General features: G+C 40.4%; 1 protein-coding gene across 2 annotated transcripts; it reads left to right on the top strand.

The window, feature by feature from the left end:
• The first annotated feature begins 1,375 nt into the window (after positions 1–1,375).
• On the top strand, positions 1,376–26,079 carry LOC131220763 (uncharacterized). Of its 2 annotated transcripts, XM_058215591.1 has the most exons (20): positions 1,376–1,552; positions 1,615–1,729; positions 8,644–8,747; positions 13,879–13,965; positions 14,075–14,150; positions 14,315–14,389; positions 14,566–14,619; positions 15,544–15,603; positions 15,884–16,000; positions 16,374–16,468; positions 16,591–16,793; positions 19,626–19,723; positions 20,049–20,152; positions 20,239–20,404; positions 20,559–20,681; positions 22,267–22,349; positions 22,740–22,881; positions 23,675–23,704; positions 24,355–24,425; positions 25,006–26,079. In XM_058215591.1, the coding sequence occupies exons 2-20, from the start codon at positions 1,691–1,693 to the stop codon at positions 25,649–25,651; spliced, it is 2,373 nt and encodes a 790-aa protein (XP_058071574.1). In that variant the 5' UTR covers positions 1,376–1,552; positions 1,615–1,690; the 3' UTR covers positions 25,652–26,079. The 2 variants fall into 2 exon arrangements, with proteins under 2 accessions (XP_058071574.1, XP_058071575.1); XM_058215592.1 differs by lacking the exon at positions 14,566–14,619 and having other exon boundaries at positions 1,376–1,729.
• Positions 26,080–27,508: the final 1,429 nt, after the last annotated feature.

Genomic DNA, 27,508 nt, shown 5'->3' with positions numbered 1-27,508 from the left:
AAAATGGATGAACGGGATGGATGAAACACATACATCATGGTCGCCCCACAGAGCACCGACCGCCATCCAGCCGGTGGCAGGGGGAGTAGCCGATCCGTTTTCTCATTCAACTATCAGGGAATCGAAGATTAAGTCTCGAGGGCTGTTTGGATGCCATCAGCATTAACCGTGGCCTATCTGATATGTAGACCAGCCTGACATTGGGCCACATCATCATCACACTGAGGCCCATCTTATGCACCGGCTCAGATTTTCCACATGCGAGCATGATTGCACGTGTGATGCGTGCGGGCTAGCGAACCTCCAGTTCCGTGTATTTTAGAAATACTATGATCCTGTGGCAGAGTGTGATGGATGATACGCAGGCAGTTAGAAATTACTTAAAAATGCTCACGTGGAACATAATTAATTCAAAATAGCCCGTCCAAATATGGTAGGGCCCAGATGTAAAGTTAAAAAGAAAATATTGCTCTTATATGGTTATCTAACTATTAGATTTCCGGACATTTGTTGGACCGTTAAAAATGAAAACTATCCGACGGCCTTAATTAAAAAATATTGTCCACGAATCGAAGGTTATGATAATTCATCTAATCTAAATTTTAGAGTGTAACTTATAAATGGTTATTTCCACAATTTAGACAGTTTATTTTTCATATATATGTGCCAAGTGTACCATTTATACGTGCCTGTGTATCAAGCGTCAGATATAGCCAGAGTATCAAATAACTCCTTAGTATTTTTGAGAAAAAAAGCTCTCATTACTCCGTACACACGCGCCCTCCCCTCACGGAAGCGGGCTGCGTGGTGTGCTACACACCACCGACCTCCGTGGTATGTTGACGTCACGGGGTCTGTGGGCCCCACCATGATGTATGTGTTATTCCAAACCGTCCATCCATTTTGAAAGATCATTTTATTCCATGGACCGAAAAACTAAGCATATAAAATACTCAAGTGGACCACACCATAGAAATAAGTGGGGATTGAAGGCATATCATCCAAAACTTTATGGAGCCACAAAAGTCATGGATCAAGATGAAATTTGTTTTATCATTTCATCAATATTTACGTGACCTTATGAACAGGTTGGATGGAAAATTGAAATCATGGTGGGCCCTGGGAAGGCTTCAACGGTGGTAATCATTGTCCCACTACTTTCAGTGGTGTGGTCCATTTGAGCGTTGGATATATGTAATTTTTATGATCATGCTATAAAATGATCTCTAAAAATGGATGGTCGGTGTGGATATAACGTATAAATCATGGTAGGGCCCACAGAACTTGGTGATGTCAACACATCATCCACGGCGGTGGTGTGTGGCACACCACGCAATCTGCTTCCCTCACCTCTCATCATCCCGCGATTACAGGATTCGGTCCCTCTCTCTCTTCAAACCTCCCAATCTCTCCCCCAAATTCATTTTCGACCGTTGATCTCTCGCTCTCTCCATCTACCTCTATCTTCTCCCTCCCTCTCTCGCTCTACACATCTCTCCATCTGATTTCTCTGGAAATCCAACGCTCTGCAATGAAATCGTAGGGTTTCTCTATCTATCTAGAGATTGTGTTATTTTTCTATCTTCTTCTCTCCATATCCATCTTTCTATAGGTTTCTGGAGGTTTTCCAGCGGTCTGATTGGCAGATCTGAGAATCTACAGCTAGAGAGAATCAATTCCGCCTGCAAAGATGTTCTGGCGGATGGCGGGGCTCTCCACCACTTCTCCGGTGAGTCGGAGCTGGAAAATCTCTCTCTCTCTCTCATCTTTGTTTTTGGATTTTCCGTTTCTTTTTCTGTTTGATTCGTAGTCATGTTCTGGCAATATGTGTTGTTTTGTTAGAATTCTACGGATGTTTGCATTTGGGAATTTAGGGTTTTTACATGCTCGATCCGAAGGAGAATTTACTTTCTTTTTCCTATTTACTTATGTCAGCTTCGTGATTCATGAATTACTTATTAAAATAATGAGAAGGAGAAGATGCATTGAAAATTCGATTGGAATGGATAATCTTTTGCTTTTTTATGAATGACGAATGGATGATCTGCTGCTAAAAATGAGAATGAAGAACTCCTTGTTTAAATAAACGGTGTGAAATTTCCTCAAGAGAATGTTAACCATTACTAACGGTATCAAAGAGTCATGAAGCAAATGCCCATACGATCCATGCGCCAAATCAGCATTTTTGTCACAAAAGAGACTCTTTAAGCTTGCCGGATTATGAAAGTGGGAGCGGCTGCCCCACAAAGACAATGGCTATGAGAAACTTAGATACTCTGGCAGACTGTGGCTATCCATGTGCTTTTTTTTTTTTGGCCATCCACATGGTATCCATACGCGTGGATATCTGTTTCTCAATAGAAACTGTTCAATCAGATCGGTCCATCTTAGACCGGTCATAACCTGAAAAAAATCATATTAAAGGATCAATAAGCTGTCCCATTAGTGGGAAAGTCATGGATGTTTAAATGAAGAATTGCCAACAATCCACATTCAATGAAAACATATCTACTAACAAGAGGTTCAAATCGATCTGTTTTTGGGATGTGCCTATTGATACAACACAAATGCATAACAAATAGAAAAGAGATATTGGCAAGATATTAAGGATGCAATAACAATTACGGTGTTCGTAAATTTGTAATAGGCACCTTTGATACTGTTATGATATGGCCCGTAACGGCCATTATGACCATTTTTTAAATTGTAATGATACGAGGATGTTATGGGCTATTTTTTTTCCATAATGGCCATTATGTTCTGTAATAATGGTACTGCTATTACCATTATTTGATGGCCGTTACATAACCATTTTTGGATGCCATGCAAGATATGCACCCAAAGTTGCACTGATGCAATCACCCCGCATCCCACACGTGCATGCTCTGCACGTGTGTATAAGAAAAGTACTACTTTCCCTTTTTAGCCTGTCACTACTTTCATTTTCTTTCAAATCTCTACATTAGAAAATTTCCTTTTTTCTTTCGTATCTTTATATTAGGCAAGAAATCATTTTAGATTTTTCTTATTTAAGTACTTTATTATTCACGTGCTTTCTTAATTATAGTGCTTTCTTATTTAGGTAATTTTCTATTTTTCAAATCTTGGCTAGCCAGGAATTTTTTTTATAGATTTCATAATTTTTATTGCATGTCGTAAGGATTGATTATAAATAAGGCCCAGGCCTATGGAATAAGATAAATTGAATGATATTCTCTTGTATGAAAATTCTCTTATTTTCTCTACGATAGTTGGGGGGTTGATCTCTAGTTCAAGACTAGAGGATTGTTGAGCTTGTTCACAGTCTTGCATTCGTGATCTCTAGCATTGGGCTAGAGGATTGTTGGGTCATTTCCCACAATCTCCTTCATCTTTTCTTTGATATATTTGCTTCCCCTTTTGGGGTTTGCATTATGTGCCATTTCGAAAGACTTTCATTGGTTTGGGAACAAAAATTACATTTCAAGATGTGTTTTGGCATAAGTCCTTAATTACAATCCCTAAGGGAAAACTCTTGATTAAAATGTAAAAACCAGAGAGAACTAGTCTATTGCACAAGATGCAAATGATGCATAAGGTCATAATACACAGTCTTTCATATTCAGTGTCTAGATCATTGATTAGGCAAAACATTTTAGTGCTTCAAGGACTTGTGAAACTTTAGCGTCCGTGTCCTATATACTACTAAGAAGATTAGCACATGTATTGCCTTGACAGTAAGAGTGGGGCCACGAGGGGGTGGGGGGGCATTGTTTAATAGTTTAAATAGTGAGTGTGGAACCGTTACTTGGGTCTCTAAGTAGTTAATGTGGAGCCACTTCCAAAGTGAACAAACAACGCTAGGCCCAGTGTTCGAAATATCGGTATCGCGTTATGTATCGCACCCTTAGGATACAGATACATATTGGTTATCACATGAGATATATCGGTTGTATCGCGTAATGTATCGTTGTTGTTGAAAATATGGGGAAACATTGGAAATTGGTCGAATTTTTCAATGAAATTTCAGTGATTGTTAAAAAAGACATTAATACATGCTTACAAATCAAAACATTACTAAAAACAAGTGCACATAATTGGTTTTCTTTGTATGGGGTCATAATCTACGTGCAGTCTAACTAAATTGGTGCAAGTATATTCATATAATTTATAAATGTAAAAAGATGTGTGGAAACACAAGCAATACATTCAAAAGCAAAAGAAGAATCACTAGATTAGGTTACATGTTTGATTATATGTTTGAACACAAAGATTGCAACCGATTTGCGAGAAATTGGGAAAAAAAATAAAATCAAAATTTCAAATCTCGAAATTGAAGCTCCCAATCCATGATTTCTCATGCAAAACATGAAAAATCATGGATTTGTAACAATTTGACACTGATTTAACATGATTTATTGAAAAAAAAAGGATCGAAAATAAAAAGTTCTTACTAGATTGAGCATGTGGGATATATCGCACTACTTATGTGTTTCGTATCGCACAAGTGGGATATAAGATATATCGTGGGATATATCGGCCGATATCGTCGATATTTAAAATAGTGGCTAGGCCTTTGCTTAGCCTTCTCAAATAGCTAGCACGCGGGATGCTATTGGAACTTAGTTGGCTCAGAACCACTACTGGGGGTCTATGGCCAGTGCAAAGTCATAGCTCATAAGAGAAAAGGCAGAAAGTCCTTAAACCCTCATTTTTACCTTGTTCGTGCGTAGGTGGGGAGAGAAGGAGAAGAAAACAAATAAGAAAGGAGATCCGAAGAGCTCTAGGGCAATCTTAAGAACCAAGAGGCATGAATAAATCAAATGAATGCCCAAAGGGGTATTTAAATGGGAGAGGAATTGTTATTTCCCACTCTTGAGCTGTTAGATGGTTATTTCTAGTTGTCAAGGCAGTTAAGTGGTTATTGACGCGCATTGTGATGCCATTGGATGATTCAGAATGCTTCCCACTGGCTTGCACTTGGTGCGACGATGATACACACTACTCTTGTACTATGAGCGTGGGATGAAAAATAGGTGTTGCGTTCCCCTTGCATAGTTGGCACAGTGCAGACTTAGACCTCCTAGAAAGTGTTCCAATTTGGTTATGGGCTACCCTTGGGCTGCGATTGTGTGGAGAGGGGAGTTGTGACCATGTGTTGGCTTTAACCGTTGGCACAAAGGGCAATAAGGGGTCTCTTGTTGACCATGGATCGGTGTATGAACCGGACCCATGCTGCCTAATAGGTGAGCGCGATCGCCTTGTGTTGAATAGTGATGGTTAGTGTGATTTGTACTTTAGCCAAAATTCAACGTTAATAAGTAGGCATTTGGAGTGGAGCCAAATAGGTGCATAGCCTTCAAAGCACTCTTGAGTAGGCATAATGGCCATTAGAGCTCTCATAAACCTTCGGTTTTCCCACAAGAGTGTATCCCAAAAAGCTTGGTATCCCATGCCACAAGTGCAGGAAAGAAATAAGGATAAAATGAGGAAAATACTTGTGAAGGAGGGTGGCAATGGACAATGCCTATTCTCAACAACAGTTCCGCTTTAACTCTTGGTTGTGTGTGCGGGGCTCCTCATGCTACCCTTGGCTTTGATGCTAGATGGGAAATCAATTTTTCCTATGTCAACACCTATCTACATTGGGGCCCACGATTTATGGCAAACGTGTGCCATGTGCATAGTGTGAAAGTGGGTAGGCGGTTTGGGTGATGCCGAAGTCGGTGGAAGATCTTCTTTGGGCATGGCATGGAGGGGGGCGTGGGAAGATCTAGTAAAGCGAGGTGGAGACTTCTTATTATGGCAGTGTTTTGGGATGGCTCTTTGGGGTATGAGAAATGGTTTTTGTTTCAATAATATTCAGGCAAGGGCTGAGGAGGTTATCAGAATAACCTCATTGTATTTAGAGAGTTGGGTGTGATTGTGTCTTTTAGAGTTGTATTCTTTGCTCGTTTTGGTGAGCTTTCTTAATAATTTTTTTGTTATCACTCAACCAAAAAAAAGTGCATAGTGTTAATGTGCATAGGTAGAGGACTACATGCTTATCCTATTGCAACACACTTGTGGCTCATATGAAAAAATAAAATAAAATGAGGTATCCTTCCGTGCTTTGAAGCAGTTTTTGGCCTTCGAGTAAAATTTGTTAGAAGTGCTACGACGGTTAGGGTGTTAGATTCTGCCGTGAGGAGTTTGGCAAACTTTCAATTTGCAAAGGAGTCACCCCGTTCATAAGGGCCTCCCTTGGAGGGCAATCCCAAACCAGTGTTTTTTGAGACCCTATCATTGAAGCAAGGGAGAAGCCATCTGAATGGAAAGGTGGATATCTATAATTGGGAGTGAGAATAATGCTTATTAAATCCGCCTTTGCAAATCTTCCAATTTACTTCTTTCCCTCCGGCCTTGGTGTTGTTCAAAATTGAGTGGATCCAAAAGATTTTTCTCTGAGAAGGGAGCGATATGGGAGATAAATTCCATCTCATGAATTAGAAGGATGTGCAAATGTCGGCGCATGAAGGATGAATGGGGGTGGGTAAAATTAGAATTAAAGAAAAGAATTGGGCTTGGGTAGGATCCAAAGGCGCTATAGAGATGTGATCTGTCAAAAATATGGGGAGTCTGGATGAGGGTGGATGTTGGGCTCGTCTTCGAGCTTGGTTGGCTGAAAATTGACAAGCAAGGTGGATAAATAGCATGGGGAGTCAAATGGGTCCCTTGATGGCATGTTGGGGCATGTGTTCGAAAAGCATCAGCTTGTCATTGGGAAGGGCGATAAAGTTCATTGTTGGAAAGATGTCTGGCTTGATGATGTTTTGCTTGCGTGTGGCTTCTGGTGATGAAATGGTTTTTGAGTGATATGCTGCCCTTGGGGAGCTATTGTGTGGAGCTTAAATCTTCACTGAAATCTATCTGATTTGGAATCCGGTCTCTTTTAAAGACCATTGGGAAGATTTTAGGAGCTATTGTGTGGAGCTTAAACCTTCACAGAAATCTATCCGATTTGGAAATTGGTCTCTTTGAAGGACCACCGGGAAGATTGCAATAGCTCGAGATTTGATCAGTCATTGGAAGATGGGAAGATCTGGAGGCCATACATCGGACTGAAATTCTCCTTAAAGATTTCTCCAACAAGTTTCTCAGGTGTAAAGAACTTCAACGACCTTCTTTCTCCCACAAAAGTCCTTTAATCCCCGATTAACCTACTGTTTTTCTTCTTGTCCCACAAAGCTTACTAGACACCATTGATGATATCATCATGATACCATCACTCACTGTTTATTTGACCCTCGCTCTCGAGATGTCCTCTTAAATTCCTGCCATGTCATTGCTCTATGATTGTATTTTGGTCATTTCTTTCTCGGTTGATGTTGGAACCAATGTTTTAAATATTGTAATCGCATAATGTATTGCACCCCTGGGATATGGATACATATCAGTTATCACATGGGATATATCAGTTGTATCCCGTAATGTATTGCTGTTGTTGGGAAGCATTGGAACATTGGGAAATAGGTCAAATTTTTCAATGAAACTTCAGGGATTGTTGAAAAAGACATCAATACACACTTACAAATCAAAACATTACAAAAAAAAGTGCACATAATAGTGGTTTCCTTTGTATGGGGTCCTAATATATGTGTTGTCCAACTGAACTGATGCAAGTATATTCAAAGTCTATTCATATAACTTATAAACATAAGAAGACATGTATGGAAGCACAAGCAATACATTCAAAAGCAAAAGAAGAATCACTAGATTAAGTTACATTCATGTTTGATTTTGTGTTTGGATACAAAGATTGCAACTGATTTGCGAGAAATTGAGAAATTTTGATTTTTCCCAATTTTCTGCAACTTGGCCCATCTCCCTAAATCTCAAAATCGAAGCTCCAAATCCATAATTTTTCACAGAAAACATGAATAATCATAGATTTATAACCATTTGACACTGATTTAACGTGATTTACAACAAAAAAATGGATCGAAAATCGAAAATGTTCACTAGATTGAATAGGTGGGATATATCAGCACCACCTACGCATTTCATATCACACAGGTGCGATACAAGATATATTGTGGGATATATCGGCCAATATCGTCAATATTTAAAACACTAGTTGGAACCACATGATCTTGGGTTTATTATATAGACAACTGGATATGGTTTTTTTTTTTTAATGGCAAAAGACAACTTAATATGTTCTCAAATGGAACCACTATCATGCCATTTCAACGTCTTTTGGTGTTGGATCTGTGGTCATAATTTCGGGCAATGAAAGTACAGTACTGTATTGACAATCATGCATGACCTGCATACCTCTTGAGGTGTATGTCCATAGGAGCACAGCAATTTCATCACCATCTGATTTCCTTCCTCTCCAAACCACTTGATGTGTGTTTTATTGGACCCCATTTTTGGACAGCTTCAAATGGCTGACAGGCAATGCCTTTTCCAAGCAATCTTAGTGCTTTTCCACCCCCGGAAACAGGGCCATTGACAATATAATTACGTAGAATCAATTAATTTTATATAGATTTCCACCTGAGCATTGTGCATTTGTCTTTTGGTGCAATTTAATATGTTATCATGGCATTCCTGACTTGTTGTGTTCTGAAGGCAATAATACCATTGTTCCTTTTTTCCCTACTCATTTGTTCCTTTCAGGTGGAGTTTATTCTGGATAAGGAAAACTATACCTTGGAAGAGCTTCTTGATGAGGATGAAATAATTCAAGAATGCAAAGCACTCAACGGCCGCCTAATCAATTTGTATTACTCTATTTTCCTTGTTGTTTGTACTCTCAAATGATTGATCGTTTCTTTTATTTGCATAGACATTTGAGTGTTAGACTTACAGGCATATGGGTGCCATAATCTAATATGGGAGTACACATGCATTCATTTGTTATTTGTTCCTCAATGCAGTGGCATGAAACATTAAGTTAGAAAACGGCCAGAAGATTTTCTTAACAGTTATGATAGCTGGGCAGGCGTTTCCCCTAAACATCCTATTGTATCTATCCAACCGAAGACACCAAAACATCAACTCGCTAAATGGTGCTCTTCCATCGTAGGTTTTTGGGCTTGTTGCTCTTCAGTTTTGATCTTTTTGTGTTGTAGGCTCTGCCTTGTTGTCTTGTCTCGAGTTGTATAGCTGTCTTAAGTTTTTCTTTTCTTTTCTTTTTTGTATAGCTGGTCTTTCTTTTGTTTGTTTTCTTTTGCTCTGCCTTTTTTTTCTCTTTTCTTCATTCCTTTTTGGGTTGCTTTGGCTTGGCTCCCTTTAATAATGTTTGCAATCTTCAGAAAAAGAAAAAAAGAAGAAAAAAAGAACAAAAAGAAAGAAAAAATTCGCAAAAATACAAGACCATACTGACCAAGCATACGACAATTTAGCAATAAATGGTGCACCAACTCTTCCTTGGCACAAGACACAACACATCAGAATGGGAAGGACATTCCACGCCTTTGAAGGTGATCAAAGTTGATATCTATTTCAACCATGCAGTCTAGTTGAATGCACTTACCTTCAAAGGGTCTGCACAAACCAGATATTGCAAACATCCTCAGTAGCATTTCTGGACCTATCTGAAAGGGTTGAGCAAAAGACTAAACTGAGAAGCATCCATTGACTTCGAGGAATACAGAAACCTAACATAGCCAACTTATGCGTCCGCAATTGAATCTCTCTCTCTTTGAGATTGCATCTGAAACTCAACCTCCCTCTACATGGTTAAAAGACCAGGCGACTTTATCTGACTCGCTCAAGTCGGAGCTGAATCAGCCTGACTCATCCTCATCAGGGGTGACTTGGAGGATCAAACCGGATTGGGTCCAACTGAGTCCTGGTCTTAAAACCATGCTCCTCTATTTAACTGCTACTGCATAACTGATTAAACACCCTGCATAATGAATAATTGGTACAACACATCTTCTAAAAATGGATTTTATCTCCAGCATCAATCCCATGTCTGATATGACTAGAATAGATGCTGTGGACAGAGGTTATGGCTCTCCAAATGGCTGATATCTTCTAAAAATGGATTTTATCTCCAGCATCAATCTATATCTGATGTGACTAGAATGGATGCTGTGGAAAGAGGTTATGGCTCTCCAAATGGCTGACCCCAAGACATCCCACCCATTCTCCGCTGAACCATATTTTACTCTAAAAAAAATATTTGTGAGAAGAGAGTCCTCCCTGTTTCCAATTCTCCACCACATTTTCCTATTAATGCTAAGTTACCTGGGTGATATTTCTGATGCCAAGACTACCACTCTTCACGGGCTTCCACATTTCTTTCCATGCTACCCAATGATGTTTGTGAGCGTACTCCCTATTGCTCCACAATTTTTTTACCCCCGAAATGAACTCCAACTTCGGTAGAACTTTTGAGAAGTCATAAGATAGGAGGCACATTTGCAAGGACAAGCTCGATCAGCGTTATCCTCCCACCCACACAATAGTGGCTTCGTGTTCCATATTGCTAAGTATCTTTCAATAATAGTTTCAAAACCTCAATATCTAGTCTTCCTACACATAAAGGAATTTCCAGATGTTTCAGTGGGAAAGAGATGATCCCACTGCCCAACTCTTGCACTAGTGCTATATTACTTACTAAATTTCTGCCAAGATTGGGACCAGTATTACTGCTTTTTGATAAATTTACCCTGATCCCAGAAATGATTTCAAAGCATTGGAGAATATCCCCTGTAGTTTCGAGCTTCACGAACTGAGCTGTTGCGAGAAAGAAGAGTATTGTCAGCGTATTGTACATGAGTAACCTATATATTCTCATTTTCAATTTCCATCCCTGAGACCAGCTTCAGCTGCTTTCTTCAGAATCCTACTAAGAGACTTAGCAACAACCATAAACAGAAAAGAGGATGCTGGTTTTAATTCCATGACTACTTTTGAAGAAACCTTTGGGGGTTCCATTGCCTATAATTGAGAACTAGGATGAGGAAATGCATGCTTTGATCCATTTTCTCCATCTATCATCAAAACCATTCTGGCTAACAAATAATTGAGGAGCTTCCAATTAATGCCATCATATGCTTTTTCCATATCAACTTTGAGAAGGAAAACCTTTGCATCTGCTCGTGGCTTTTGTGATATTTGTCCACCGTTTCATGTGCAACAAATGATCCATCCATTCTACCCGCCATAATGCACTCTGAGAAGAAGAAAATACTGTCAAGGATCATCTGCATTCTCAAGGCAAGAACCATAGCAATATTTTTATAAACACGGCTCAAATGGCTAATTGGCCTGGGTTTGCAACTTGCTCTGCACCCTCCTATAGAATCAATGAAATGAAATCACACCCATTTCCTTGCTGATTATCACTCTCCCGTGGAATTCCTTGAATACTTTTTTTTTTTTTTGAAATATGGAATTCCTTGAATGCTTTCACAATGTCTCCTTGAATAATGTCACAGCAACTCTAGTCAAAAGCCATCAGAAATTCGTTAGGTTCCAGCGGATGATGCCCAATTTAATCTAAAATTGTTGATTTGAATTCTTCCACCTTGAACATTTCTTCAAGGTACTCAGACTGATCTCTGGAAAGAGTCTCAAACTGCACTCGCAGCCACAGTAAGTCTGGGTGGAAATTCTTTTGAGGTATCATGGAAACAGTCTTTTTTTTTTTCTGCATCTATGTATCCGCCCTTTCTTTGTGAGCCATACATCGCCTTCACAGATCCATGTAATACGATTCAATCTTCTTCGAGCACCTGTGATTTTGTGGAAGTACCCCATATTTCTCTCTCCTTTGATTCACTTTTCTCAGAATTTTATCTCCAGTGGGTTCCTTCTTTTCTCAAAATCTTCCATTTCTCTTCTACTTGCTCTTCCTTTCTGGATATATTCTCAGATAAAATGCACCCACTTCTTCATCATCTATTTCAAGTGCGCCGATTTCCACTTTCAACTGTTCCTTTTGCAGAATTCAAATAACCAAGAGTATTTTGTTCCATTCTTTGAGCTTTACTTTGAGATGTTTAAGCTTTGCACGGAACCTTATCATGGCACTACCTTCCAGGCTTTCATGGAAAAGGAAGACCACGAATTCAACCATGCCTTAACCTATAATTTGCATGGAGATTGAACTGAAGTGGTAATAGATTTGGGTGTGGGAGTGTGGAAGCGTCTATTTTAAAATGTTAGCTAGTATAAACACTTAGGAAGCGATTGCAGGTGTGAGACTCCAAAGCACGGTTCAAAGTGGGAGTGGCACCTAGATAAAGAGATCTTGTGTGATAATGGACAACTGACCAACACACTAAAAGCTCCAGAGCTGATGGGGAAGGACCGATTTATCCCTATATGTAGGCTCTCCCAGGCAACCCAGGCGAGACCTCCTTGTGGGCAACCCCTGCTTTGCATGGGTCCCCGAATTGCACGGTTCCACATTGGGCCCCCCCTTGTGGCCATTCTACATCTTACAGACCCTAATTCGTGGGCCACCCACCTTAGCGTGGAGATGCGGTGCATCCCTGGAATCACACCAACATGCTCCTGCATCATTGTGGCTATGTTCAACACTTAGTTGCATGGTCTTTCTAACCAGGTAAGACTCCTACCTTGAATCACGCATTCGACTCATGCTTTGCTCCTGCTTCCCGGCTATTTATACTTGCTAACACTGAAACAGAAGCTTCCATGCTCTACCACCTAAATCTTTTTCTGCTTTGCTTCACATTTGTGCAACTATAATTCAACCCCCTTACCATTTAGTTTTGTAAGTAGCAGGGAATGGGGAAAGTAAAAAAAAGAGCGTAAAGAAGGAACTATTTTTCCTCATTGGCACTCCATAAAAGGTATTGAGAAGCATGTGCCTTTTGGAGAAGGTGGGAGGTGGCTTGTGAGGTGCATGTGTCCCATCCACATCACATCGGAGTGCAACTCGAGTAAATTATGCTCTTGTTTGGATGCAAGGTTTGTGAGCTTACGAGTGTGTCTAGGAATAATGGTTCTAGGGCTTGGGTTGTAACTAATAGGTTAGGTGCTCTGTTTTGCAAGGGGATGAGGCTTGAGGAAGTAAGTGGCGATGGTATACCATCTTGGGAGGCTGTTTGAAGGTTGAATAAACAAGTTCCAAACTAGGTAATGTGCTGGTTGTAGTTAAATCTTTAGGGTGAGTGATAGCAATAACTCTGGATTGTTGGAATGCTTGGAAAACTAGGATTTAATGTTTAAAGAGAGTGCAAAGATCTCGTTTTGAAGCAGCCATAGTGATCTGGATGTTATTGAATATTGATCGAGCTATGGTATTTTAGGAATTTCATTTTGCCTATTGTATGCAGGGCAAAGCTACTTTCCTTGATTTTTCGAGAGTGTGCATGCCTAGCTTCTTAATAGCTCTGGTTAGTGATTAGAACCTTCTTAAGGTAAGAATTGCAGACGGTACATATTGTGTTTCGGTCTTAGGGATTGATAGCTTTTGATAATGTTGTTTTGGATGGATTTTAGTTGCACCATGCATGAACCCTCTTGCAAGGTGCCTCCCCCGCTATGAACTTCTGCTTCGGACATGTGCCCCTACTCCTGCTTCCCAGGCTTTTACACTGCACTCGCCGTTTCTAATGGATGCTTTATCACCCCGCCGCGTGAATCCCCTCCCCACCTCCACTCCCACTTCTTGCAACAAAGGAATTGATATTTAAAACTTCATGTGTTTGTTGCGTTGCAAGTGTGAAAAGGAGTGAAGTAGATGCAATTCCTTTTGGTATTGAATTGATTAAATAAATATCTTTTGTGAGGAATTATCAAATTCCATTTATAGATTCACCATTTGCCCGCTTCTCTGAAGTAATTGAGTACATTATTAAATATTGTTATACTTCTTAACCCTATCTTGATGTCCCTTTTTTTCCTTTTATCTGTGCTCCTTTACAGTCTACGACAAAGATCTCAGGTCGAACAATTGCTTCGATATATTGTGGAAGAAGCTCCTGAGGATGCTGAAAAGAGACGCACTTTCAAGTAATTTACCCATGGGTTGCTGTGTAATTTTTGTTGCCAAGGAATACACCCTTTCTTTTTTCAACACTTGCTGAACTTTTTGGTTGTTTCGTGCGGTATTGTTGCTCAGGTTCCCATTTATTGCCTGTGAAATATTTACTTGTGAAGTTGATATTATACTCAAAGCATTAGTAGAGGATGAGGAGGTGAGGAACTATATGCTTTCCCTTCGGCCATTTCTTTGATCTTGAAGTTTATTGCTTGGCTGTAGCAAATCTTCAAATGATTTTGGCTTCTGCTTCTATTGAACCTGATGAATTATTTACTTGGTTTTACGTGTTGTAAATCTGTTGCTGGGTTATCTTGCCAGTTGATGCACTTGCTATTTTCCTTCCTGGAACCTGATCGCTCACATAGTTCATTGCTGGCTGGTTACTTTAGCAAGGTATGTGATCTTTCATCAAGCTACATAGCTGATACCCATCTCCCATTTTGTCATGAAAATATCACACAGTTGTTGAGAAGTTATTCGCACTGCTTTTCTATTTGCTTTTATAAGCTCTTTACTTCTCTTGGAGACTGAGGCAATTGATGATGCATTTGCTGATCGCTTCCTTCTAGGTTGTTATATGCTTAATGCTGCGGAAAACAGCCCCTTTGATGAATTTTGTTCAAGTAAGTGAAAGATTTTTGTCTTTTCTCATTGGTTGGAAGGCATCATTTACTTTTAGCAGGGATTCTAACTGATTATGCTGACACGGCTTTGGAGTCTCAATAGAAATATATTTTTTAAATCTTTTTATACTATCGGTTACCATAAAGGCCTTAGAAGTGATTGGGAAAGTATGATTCATAAAGCTGATGCCAAATAGCAGAGAACAAGGCTACGGCAATTGGTTATCATCATAACAATTTAAATTGATGTGGTTTAAACTTTAAATCATTTAATAGGACTGAAAAATGGCTTCTGAAAGGGAAAATAAGGCGTAAATCTGATTGCATAGCTCAGTTCCTACAGAATGGAATTCCAACACTTGAGAAAAGTATCATGGACAAGTTCTCAGATATAAATGGTTTGCAAGTAGCGCTCAATATTTCCACACAATTAAGTGGTATGGATTGTGAAGTAAACTACAACTATAAACCTGGCAACTGTAGGATGTGTTCTATTTGGCAGATTTTGGGTCGGATCAGATAAGGTTCTTCCATCATCATAGCCTTGCCCTAGCTATTGGGGGTAGCTGGCTAGGAGATTCTTCCATTCCAGGAGAAATTTTCTTAAGAGGATTGGCATGATGAGAGTGGAGCTATTGCTCCCCATGTATTTTAGCCTAATCTTGGGATGTAAAATTGCTCCTCACATTTTGCATGTGTTGATGCATACTTTTGTTTCTGTTTTCTTCTGTGTCAATTACTGTGATGTGAACTGGTATTCTTACCTTTCATCTCTTATGACATCATGGCAAGTGCTATCTTTTTGTCACTAGTGGTTTCATCCCACACTACTATGTTCATAATAATATGTTGTAATGCATGTAACCAAATTATATTTCACTAGTCTGTGTAGTGTACTGATCTTTTGTCATTATGTTCATCTAGGCTCATCCCGAAATTTTTCGCCAACTGGTTGATCTGATTGGCATTACGTCCATTATGGAGGTTGGTTTAATGAGCTACACATTCTGCTTATTTTGATTTGGAAAGATATCTGCATACTTTGATCATATGGCATTTTCATAGGTTCTTCTCTCTCTTTCGCCTCTATGCTCCTTTTCTCATAGTATCATATTTCTGAACTCTTTACTTAGATATCAATACAATCCAGTCAAGCAAATTTTACTGATTTTCAAGACTGATGCTTGTCCAGAATTGAATATTCTTGTTTTATAGCTTTGTAAGTCCCTAAAACCCATTTCATCCTCTTTCCCTTGCCAAACAGGTCTTAATACGCCTGATGGGTGCTGATGAACATATTTATTCCAATTATATGGACTCAAAGCAGTGGTTACAAGATTCGGATGTGCTTGAGATGATTCTGAATAAGTTCAGCTCCTCAGTAAGTGTGTCATGACTTATGAGCAACAATCTTTGATCTGATTAAAGTTTAACCTCCCAGAGTGTTTTTGTTTTTCCTTTTACAGTACTTGCTATCAGGGGTAGCAATTGTCGGGCTGGAAGGTCTCAGACCCTTTGAATATTCTGTATCAGGCCTTTTGGGCTGGGCCTATTCAAAATACTTCTGTTGCTCAGCCTGCACCCGCCTGTTGCCAACCCTACCTGCAATTGTCAAAACAGTTTTTTGGTTTTATCATGCGTAAAAAATTATTTTATGCTGCTCTTGAATGTAGTCAAGGTGAAAAATCTGATGATTTCTGCAGTCATACGTCAAACACACGTCAAAAATTTTTTACTGGACATTTTTGGAACAGGATTCTCCTGAAGTACATGCCAATGCAGCAGAAATCCTATGTGCTATAACTCGGTTTTCTCCTCCTGGGCTTGCTGCTAAAATTTCTTGCCCAAGGTATTCTTTTTCTTGTATCTTAAGTCTAAGATATTTCAAGTATGCCCTCAAATTTCCTATTCTTATGTTATTTCCCCTAATTTCACTAAATTGTAGTTTGCACTGCGTTTGTTTATTTGCAGTTTTGTGGGAAGATTATTCCGTCATGCACTGGAAGATTCAAGACCGAAGTCTGTTTTAGTCCACTCATTGTCTGTATGCATATCATTGTTGGATCCTAGGAGATTAGCAACGGCTCCTTATCATTTATTCCGAGGTCAGATGGCTCAGGGATCATCAGCAACTGCTAATCCTGAGACAGTGGAAGGCATGCTGGAAAGCCTTGGTATGGTCATTGCTTCTGCTGTTTATTTCCCCCTTGAAGGCACTTGGTCCTTTCCTCAAGATCTATTTCTTATGATGTATAAAAACATAGAAGTATTGTTACGTCAGAAATCAGGACTGTTGTTTGTAGGTATATTGTTCTCTTTGGTGCTTGGTGTGCCACTTGAAAAAATGAGTGCATATATAGATGGAATTGATGATCTGGGATCTAAGACTGTTGTAATAGGGGAAGGTCCCCTTTGGGTGGTGCTGTGATTATGCGGACCGCGCTCTCTGTATTCCTTTAAAAAAATTTATTGTACCATATTTGTATGCTGTTATCGTGTTAGTTTGCAATAAAATATGTTTTATCCTTAAAAGAAAAAAAGAAAGAAAATGAAAAAAAGGAAAATCTCATTTTAGTGAATCGTAGTTATGTATCAACTTTCTTGGCCAGGATTAAAAGTAATCCTGACAAGCAACAATTTATATAATCTCTAATAAATAATTAATATGAACTAAAATGAGATGAACTCATTTTTCAGTGGCTACCCAAACAGTCCCTAATTTTGTTTATAGCAGAACTTTTTTATAAAAAAAATGGTGAAGCAGTTTATTAGAAAAGCATAAACACAAAATTACAGCATATATGCAGAGAAGCAAGGGAGAAAAACCTGGCTTCAAGACACTCCTCTAATTCTTACATTTTACAACCTTTAAAAAGGGGCTCTCTGGTCCAAACACCCAATAAAGAAGTCTCCTTTTAACCCTATGAAGCACCTTCTCAGCAGATTCCATCCTATTGGTAAGAATTCTGTTATGTGTTCTCTACGGAGACCATATGATTGATAGCATAGCCAAGTCTCACAAGATACTTTTTTTCCCACACACTGCCCCCTCCAAGCTTGAAACAGTGCTCTAACAGAGTCTGGGTTTACCCATTGCACTCCAAAGAGGTCTAACATCTTTCTCCAAATCACTAAGGAGACATTTTAGTGACCAAACATAAAATACATGCATTCATAAGTGCTACTTTTCTTTTCCAAAGCTGATCAGTGGTGAAAATTTTCTCCTTAGCAACTAGCCACCGAAATGAAACGACTCTCGAAGGTTCTGGGAAGCTGTAAATGTGCACCACTGAACTCGTTGTCCCTTCTTTTCCTGCTCTTTTGATTGCTCAGTACAAGGACTTGACTGAGAATACTCCAGTTTTATCTAAATTATGTTCCTCTGGCTGTGTGTCTCATGCATAACTTTGTCTCAAAATTCTTGGAGATTTTACAAGAAAGCCCTGTTTTATTGAAGGTTTATCCATTCTTATGTGGGACTTTTGCATCCAGCTTTTGAGTTGCTTTTCGAAGTCCTGCTGCTGCTTGTTCTAGATGCAAATTAATCCTTGATACCATTAAGAGGGTGCATCTTATTACACAAGCTGCATATAGGATAAGTTTCAGCATATCTAGTATTGAAGAAAGCAACATATGGCAATACTAGGAGCAGAGGCTGCCCAGTACATGATGAAGTTCCAACCACCCGTTTTTTTTTGTTTTTTTTTTTTGTTTGCACGTTTAGGATGGTAGTGCAAGCTTTACCATGTTAAGCATATCAACCTGAATAGTAATGCATCAGGAAAAAATGTGATCCACAGAATATGCGTACCCAAGGATAGAAATGACAGAATTCTGTAATATTCCTATAGAAAGTTAGTCAATTTCACTGTGTGGGCTTTCTATAACTTCATGTAAGTGCTTCCAGTTGAAGTGGCTGTGGCATGGAGAAGGCCACCTTCTATTTATGAGCAAAAGGAAGGTTACCATGTGCCCGTGACAACAAAAACGATATAAATGAATGATAAAGAAAATGTGATCACGTATGTGTGGATGCATATTCCCTGCAATTGCCGTTTGTTTATTTATATTCGTAATTCATTCCCTATTCTTTTATTTCAAATAAAATTCTCGCTCCATCTCTCTCTCTCTCTCTATATATATATGTATGTATATAAAGAGCATATTCCCCGTGCAACTTATAAAAGAGAAGGCAAATCATCATCATCTAAGCCTTGTCCTAATTAATTAGGGTCAGCTACATGAATCTTGTTCCACCATTCCATTCTATCAAGGGCCATACCTTCAGTTAGACTATAGGTCATCAATTTTTATTTATTTATTTATTTCGCTTAGCAACTCCATCCACATCCATTTGGGGCTTCCCCTTGCCTTTTTAGAGCTTTCAACGCTCACCAACTTACTCCTACCATCTAAATCTACTCTCTCATCTTCTTACCTGTTAGTGCTACTCGTAAGTTCCCTCAAGTGCATTAATTTCTAATTCTGTCCTTATCTTGCCACTCGTCAATTTCAACATCCTCATTCAGCTACACTCATCCTATGAACTTGTTGTTCTTTAACTGGCCAACATTCTATCCCATAAAGCATAGCTGGTTTTATAGCTATCCTATAAAATTTCCCTTTTGAGTGCTACATGACGATCACATAAAAGAGGAGGCAAAAAAAATAATAAGATAAACCTCCTGCTATAAACGACTTGCCTGCTTCCATCGTGTAGGAAAATAATGTTGAAGTTTTCTCAATGAATCTAATTTTGAACATGGACATGAAATGCATAGGAGATTGTAGAGAGTTAAGTTCTACAAGGATTATGGACACTGCTCTAGTAAAGTCTTCCTCTTTCTGAGCACATCTACTCGAGGACTGTTATGGAGTGATTGTCTGTACTTGTAGTCCACTACGATATAGCTTTCAGAGGATGTGTGTGATTCCCTAAAAAATGATGCCTTAAAAAACCTAGCAAATTTAACAAGAAAAATCTTCGTTATTATGTCATGTTGCAGGTGATTTACTCAAGCTTTTGGATGTTTCTTCTGGTGAGACCGTCTTACTCACCACGTATGGCAAGCTGCAGCCACCTCTTGGGAAACATCGATTGAAGGTATCCTTTTAAACTTTTCATGTTGCTCTTCATGGATGCTGCAGATTATCATTGGTTTAATTCTCTCATTGCTCAGACTTCAGAGTAGATCGTGTTGGGCTTTCTTGATGTTAAAATGGTACAAGTCATAAAACATTACTAAGTGCTTACTCAATATGGAGATTTTCCTGGGAAGTCCAAGTCTCTTTTTGAGGGGAGGTGGTGGGAATGGCATACTCCTACATGCTGACTGTATTTTAAAATGGACTGTTCAGATTGTGGAGTTCATCTCTGTTCATACTTCATACTCCTACATGCTGATTATAGTTTAAAATGGAACTTTCAGATTGTAGAGTTCATCTCCGTTTTACTGACAATTGGTAGTGAAGCTGCTGAAAAGGAACTGATTCGACTAGGGGCCATACAACAAATTCTAGATTTGTTTTTTGAGTAAGTCACATGCCATGTCTATGGGGATTTAAATACCATGCAAAGATTTCAGATCATCATCGTTTTTCTTTTCATGATGATTGTAGGTATCCATACAATAACTTTTTGCATCACCACGTGGAGAACATTATAGTATCTTGCCTGGAGAGCAAGAATGGTCTACTTATTGATCACCTTCTACAAGATTGTGATCTTGTTGGGAAAATTCTTAGAGCAGAAAAACATTCCACATTGTCAACTGATTCAAACAAGGTAGTCCTGTGGTACTTCTGTTATTTGATCAAGCTCTATCTGTAGTTATAATGTTTTCTTTGATTTCATGCGAATTCTTTATCCTCTTCTTGTTTCGTATTTCAGGCCAGAACTTTGTAACTGATTAGAAAGATTCTCAAAATTGTCTTTGCAGCCAACAATGCCCACTGAGGAAAGATCACCTCCCAAAATAGGGAATATCGGACACTTGACACGTATATCTAACAAGCTCGTTCAGCTGGAGAATAACAACAGCAAAATACAGGCACATCTTCAGGTTAATCAACAATATTGTGTATTTCCTTCACTTGATGGTTTTTAACTCTCAATATCCCTGCACGATAATATTTGTTCAAAGTGATGCACTATGCTATATTTCAACTTATCTGTGTTTGTCAACATTTATTGTGAAACTGGAATTGGATGCGTATGAATTTCATTTTTGAAGGATAAGAGGAGACTTTCCTAGAAAAGAAGAAAGATTACAACAGATGAACAGTGTCTCCAATTAGTAGTGCTTGGAGGACTTGGACTACCAATTGTATCGGCCGCTCTGTTGCAACATTTAGCAGTTCAGTCCTCTTGGATTGCAAATAGTTCTTAAGGTTAATTTTGCATTGCACGGCCAATAGGTAATAAGATGAGGGAAAGAAAAGAGGACTCAGATGGTTTTGCCATGTGCAACAGAGACCAAGAACTGCACCGTCAGGAGTGAGTTGATTCAAGATGGTTTCTAAAAGGCAATGGGTGGGCCTGACAGGTTGAGGGTGATTGTAGTAAGCAAAGACTTGATGACCAATGGTGTAATTGAGGATGGTCCTTGAAAGAATGGAATGGCAGGATTCGTGTAGTAATTAGGATAAGATTTTAGATGATGGTGATGAATTTTGCATTGGACAGCCACTCCATATTTACTTAAACCATTACTTATCACAAAATGAAGTGCAGTATGAAGTCTACAGAGAGTGCATTTCTTCCGGACAATTCTTTTTTTACTTGTAGTGAATTTTATTAGCAAAACCCTGAAACAGTAAGAAAACTATACATCAAGGGGATGGCAAGAGGGTGCCCCTAGTGCCCAAGGAAAAAAAAAAGTGAGGATGAGAACAACGACAGGCTCCTCTGAAGCCAAAAGTGAGAAACAATCAACATCCAGAAAGAACAAAAAATCAAATTACATCTTAGATTAACTAATTTGAATCCCACATATGATCCAAAAAGGTTATCCCTTTAAATTCTGGAGAAGGCAGAGCCCATCCAACAACCATAGAAATAATCTTGTGAATTAGCCCAATAATCACTGCTTCTCTGCCTTACAGAATTCTTCTATCCCTCTCTTTCCAAATCCAAAGTCACTGCCGGAATCAACTTCCAAATAACATTTCCCCCAGTAGGTGAACAGTCCATCTTTCCATCCCACAATAGGTCCAAGTTCATGCCATTGATGCTCGATGCCCCCGAGGAGATTAAAGTTTCGCTCAGGCCCCAAATTTTGCAGTGAAGGAAAATACGGCTCCCCATTCTTCATTCTCCCTACACATGATGCAGTTGCTAGGAAATCCCCCCTCCCCCAAAAGGAACCTCCACGCCCATTCTTGGAGATTGCCCGAAAGGATTTTGTGGAAATTTGCCCTATGCTGGAGAGAAGGTTCAGATTTCAGAGAGTTCCGTGATTTTAGATTCTATGTGCTGCTTCTGTTTAGCATCAAGCGATCACTTTCTAATGAGCTTACGTGTGCACAATGTCTGGAAATAAAATATAGAAAGTGCAGAAACATTGGTTAGTTCCAATTTTGTTTCCCGATTATATATATATTTTTTATTATCAATGGAAGTTCTCATGGGGTTTTATCATTTTGCAGGAAAACAGCGAGTGGCTTGATTGGCATACAAATGTCCTGCTTAAACGCAATGCAGTTGAAAATGTTTACCAATGGGCCTGCGGGTAGGTGTTTTCTCCGCATTTTGTTGCAACCACTCAATGCATGCCGCATTTCTTCACATTTTATTTCAACCATTGATTGCTTATCTGATACTTGCCTGAAGACGTGAGAAGGGTACCTTAAGCAAGTTGTGATTTTAAAACAGGAATATGTACCTTCATACTAACACAGACATTAAGAAGGAAACATTGGATGTTATGTACTTTAACTATACAGTCGTTGGAACCGGCAGCATTTCCTGTAAATATTTAAGCATTTTCTTGCGCACAACCCTGATATGTCAACCATTTTGATGTACCTCATGCTTGGATATCCAAGCCTGCATTTCTGTCTCTGATGCAAAGAGCTGTGGATACAATTCTGTCAACATTGTTTTGTTTTAACTGTTGCAGGCGGCCAACTTCATTACAGGATCGAACTAGGGACAGTGATGATGATGAGTTCCGAGATAGAGATTACGATGTGGCAGCATTGGCAAATAACTTGAGCCAGGCATTTCGTTATGGCATCTACAGTAATGACGGCATCGAAGAGGTACCTGTAAAGATGTATTGACTACTTTTGTCACCATGTATTCTTTTATTGAGAATCCATGGTCACAGGATCATGAGCAAACTACCCTGTGAAGTACTAGCGCAATGCATTTCTTGGCTCCTGACCTGTAACTGATCAGCTGTCGCTCTTTGAAAAATAAAAATAAAATCAGCTGCCAAATACAGAATCCATTGAATAGCCCATCATAACTTAGATTAAGAGAAATAAGTATATTGGGTTTCTTTTTAAGGGTGCGCTTGGTTTCACCAAATATCATGATATTTTGTACCAACGAACTATGAACCACTCTTATTGGAGTCCATTTGGTCCATCATCTGACCTGAAATCTGCCTTCAGTAATGTCAGCTTGCAACACAATTTAGGAAAGTGATTTTGCTGGTGTCAACAACACCTATTTAAAACCTTGATGATGATATCTCCCACCTCAGTTTCTTTCACAACTTCTCAATCCATCTCTCATAGAGTTAAGTATCCTGCTGGACCTCTCCTTTTTCTCAACCTCCCGTTACCTTTGCTACCAAGTACCAACCATTTTCCAACAAGTGGTTTTTTCACATTTGCCAACCCAAAATGTATTTTATTTCTTCTGGGCTTGAAATGTTTTGTCTTGACCACAAAAGTCAATAGATCACAGACTTTCAATTGACAGCCTAATCTGCAAAGCTATTCTTGAAGGGAAACAAAAGATGAGTTTTATGAATGGCTTCTTTTTTCATCTTTTAATACATGTCTGGTATTCCATTAACCTGGTTTTCGCTGGTGATGCATGCAGGCACATGGATCGCTGGAACGAGATGATGAGGTATGCAGATTAGGCCTTTTTCCCCCCTTGGACTATCTTTCATAGTAGCATTTGCCATGTCCCCAGATTACATGGAGAGATGTGAAGTTTGCGTTTTGCGGAATTGATGGGATTTTCCTGGTGTTTTCTCAAATTTTAAGCATTTCAGATGTGTGGGATGTTCTGCATCTTGATGCATCAAGACATGAGTATTGTCTGCCCATGGCCCATGTTTTGTATGATCTGGCCTGTTGATCTGATGTGATTGTCGTGCATAAGACATGCCAAATCTCCTGATTGGCCTACGGACAGACAATTAATTGATTGTGTAAGATCTAATCTGGAAGATGTTTGGGCCACCTTCCATCAACTGTGGGATCTATGAGATTGATGTCTGGATCATTGAATAGAGTGGACGCTAGCTGTATGGAATGGGCACATTGGATGCTATTCACATCCCGATGTATCAGGACCTGATAATTTCTCTTTCAATGATTGCTTCCCAAGTCATACAGGAGCTTGGTTGCATGTGCCGTTTTGAGCTCCAATGCAGACTCCAAACCCAGTGCATCTCTTTCTAGTCCCCACCTTAACTGTCTCTTGCTTGAAAGGAGCCGAAGAAACATTCCCTATATTGATAGAACAGCTCCCTCACAGCTGATGTTTGGCAGGATGTCTACTTTGACGATGAATCTGCTGAAGTTGTCATATCTTCTCTCCGTCTGGGTGATGATCAGGACAGGTACATTGAGCCCCTTTTGTTCAAACTTCCCAACCTTTCCATTTGTGCATGTGACCTAATGTTGCAGTGATGGCTCTGATGTATTGAGATGGCAATGGGACAGGCAGGGGCCCCATCTGGCTTCTGGGCTTGGGCCGCCACCAGTCAGGTTCAGCCCCACAGGTTGGGTCTAGGGCTAATTTTTAGGCCTGCCAAAAAATGGGCTGGGCGTATTCCGGAAACGTTTCTTTTATGCCTGACCCATTTTCAGTCCAGGCCCATTTATGACCATCATGGGCTGATGCCTACAATTATAAATGAGGCTGTGGTTGGGACATGGCCCATTGCCGCTCCTATCATGATTTGGCACTACCTGATGAGTTCAATACCATGAAATCACTCCCGACTTGGGTGAGTTGGGCTGATAACCACCCCCCCCCCCCCCCCCCGACTTGCCTGACTTGAGAACAAACGAGTTGTGACTTGAGAACGATTGAGTCGATCCAAGTCTCCAAGTAATAAATAAAAAAAATAAAATAGAATGCATGGCTCTTATTTATGCTCTTTCTCTGCTCTGTTGACTGAATCAATGCTCTTACAGTGGCTCTCTCTTCACAAACTCCAACTGGTTTGCTTTCGAGGACAACAGAGTTGTCAACGAGCGCTCGAGCGGCTCACTTTCTTCACCATCTCCTAGCATGGAGGAGACTGGGCCTATGGGAAGCAGCAGCAGCAGCGACGATGAGGTTGCGGTTGGTGGAGATGATGATTTAGTCGACACAGCGATGCCTTCAAAGGAGCCTGGCCCCGGGTCTAACCTGGAGAAGGTTGGAGATGGAGTTTCAGACAATGGCGTAATTGAGGAGTTGAAGGAAGACACCAGACCGTCGATTTCCAGCGAAGGCAACAATCCACCTGAATGGGTTGAATGGAGAGAGACACCGGATTCCGGCGACCGGTCCGATGTGGACCTGCCTCCAGCCATCACACCGAATGGTGAGGTGGAAGTAGAAGCAAAAGATCAGAATTGTGATGAGATGGACACAGATTCAGGTGGTCCTTCCCCATCATCTTGTGATGTGGCAGCAAACAGGGGGAACGTGGATGCCGGTGGCAGCGAGAACCCAAGTTCTGAACAAGCTGGGCCCAGTGATGGTGATCCGAGTTCCGATGCATCACCACCTGAGGGGGCCAAACAAGATGTCAAGAAAACAGGCGGGACTGAAGGCGGAAGTGACGGGAGTTAATATCAATAACCTGTGCAAGTTTGAGGAACCGATCCGGCGGGGAATGGCGGGCCACACTGCCTGCAGGTAGAATCTCATTGATCAGTTAGTGTAACTTTAGAGCTCTTGTACATCTTGGCCGAAGTGCTTGTTGTTTGGAAGAGGCTCTGATGATATTCTTTCGCCGTCTATGGTCGGGCACTGTAAAAAAAGGACCGAGTGGCCTCCCTCTAAATGAAGCCGATGGGCAAAGGGTGGGTACTAATTCGACATTCTATTCCTTATAACATCTGTGCAATTGATAGGCCGCGGGCCGCCAATGGACGTTTTAGTTAGATGTTTTATATTCATGATCATAAATGGGTGGGTCATCTCCCTCCTTGTTTTTTCTTTTAAACGGTGGATATTGTCGACTTTACTCCAATGCGAAAGAAGGCTGGTTTCTTTAACTTCTCTTTTCTTCCCCCTTCTCTTAGAATCAGCAGACCACTCTCCTTATTTGTGCCACATGCATGGGCCCCACATGCTGATGTGTGCTTCAGATGTTGCATTCCTCAGTGGCCCACTTGATGAATGCACATTTAGTTTGGATGTGAATGGTTGCTTATCCTTTTCTGAGCGGACTGCTGCTTTTCCCACGCATCTGGTCCACCCGATGAGTGAACCGGCCAGATTCGTCGACTAAGGAGCTTCTTTTCGCACACATCTGGCTCACCTGATGAGTGAACGGCCCAGATTTGTGGACCAAGGAACATTCACGTTGGGATTGCCTAATGAACGGAGCGGATCCTCCGCAGGGTGCCGCTAATATGCATGGGGCATTTGTGTGGCTTGTGGTGCTGCAAATTCCATTCCTCTTGCATGAAACCATTTAAAAAACTGCAACAGTTGCCTTCATTGCATGGTTTGATGACTCGTCTGAGTTGCATCCAACCCACCTGAGTCGACTCCGTTTCAGTTGCGAACGTTGGATTCATCTGTGACTTGGGTGAGTTGGCCCGAATTACCTCCGACTCAGGTGGGTTGCAACTTGACTCAATTGTGCGCGCTTTGGGATGAGTCAGGAGAGTCATAAAACCATGATTCACGATGTGGGTGGCACCGACTTGGTTTTGTTCATGAGCGAGTCAGACCGATACGACGGGTTACCCCTGACTCAGGCAAGCCCGACATGGGTGAGTCATGACTCAACTCGAAGCTGACTGGGGTGAGTCATGGCTCAACTTGAAGCCGAATGGGTCTGCACTTGGGTGAGTCATGACTCAGCTTGTCTGCACGAGTCACTGAGTTCAAGCAAGCTAAATGTCAGTTGGGTCTGCAGTAAGTCCTCTATTCCGTGAATTAGAGCGTTTTACAAACGCATGGGGCCCATGATTTTCTGATCTAGGCTGCTGATTTGATGGTGCCCAATATCCTGAAAATATCTCAGATTGGAAGATGCTAACCAGCTAATCTTTCAAAGGTTTTCTGTTTAGGATCGAGAGGTTCGGATTGTCCGGTCTACGGTCTATGGTACGTTAGTCGACTGACTCTTCTGTCCACGGTGGGGCCCATCACGTCTGTGGTCTGGATGACATGAGCCCGATCAGTTTAGTAAACGGGCTAAGAATTCTGGCCCGAACGAAACACACCGCCCATTTCCTGTGGCCAAATCCGACCGTTTAAAATTCATCAAGCCCAAGCCCAGGTGGACCTGACCGATTTAACGGTAATCGGACCCTGTCCGATTAGGACTCGAATCTTCTATTTTTTATGTGGCACCGTAAAACACCCAAGCTCTTTGGTACCACCGTGTTGTATATGTTAAATCCATTCCGTCTATCAGCTGCAATCCTAGATGTTAGGCTCTGGGACCAAAAATTAGATGAATCAGAAACT

The sequence above is a fragment of the Magnolia sinica genome, chromosome 12, assembly GCF_029962835.1.
Source record: "Magnolia sinica isolate HGM2019 chromosome 12, MsV1, whole genome shotgun sequence".
NCBI classification, from domain to species: domain Eukaryota; kingdom Viridiplantae; phylum Streptophyta; class Magnoliopsida; order Magnoliales; family Magnoliaceae; genus Magnolia; species Magnolia sinica.
The sequence above is the reverse complement of the archived record's forward strand: the minus strand, read 5'-3'. Positions and strand labels throughout refer to the sequence as shown.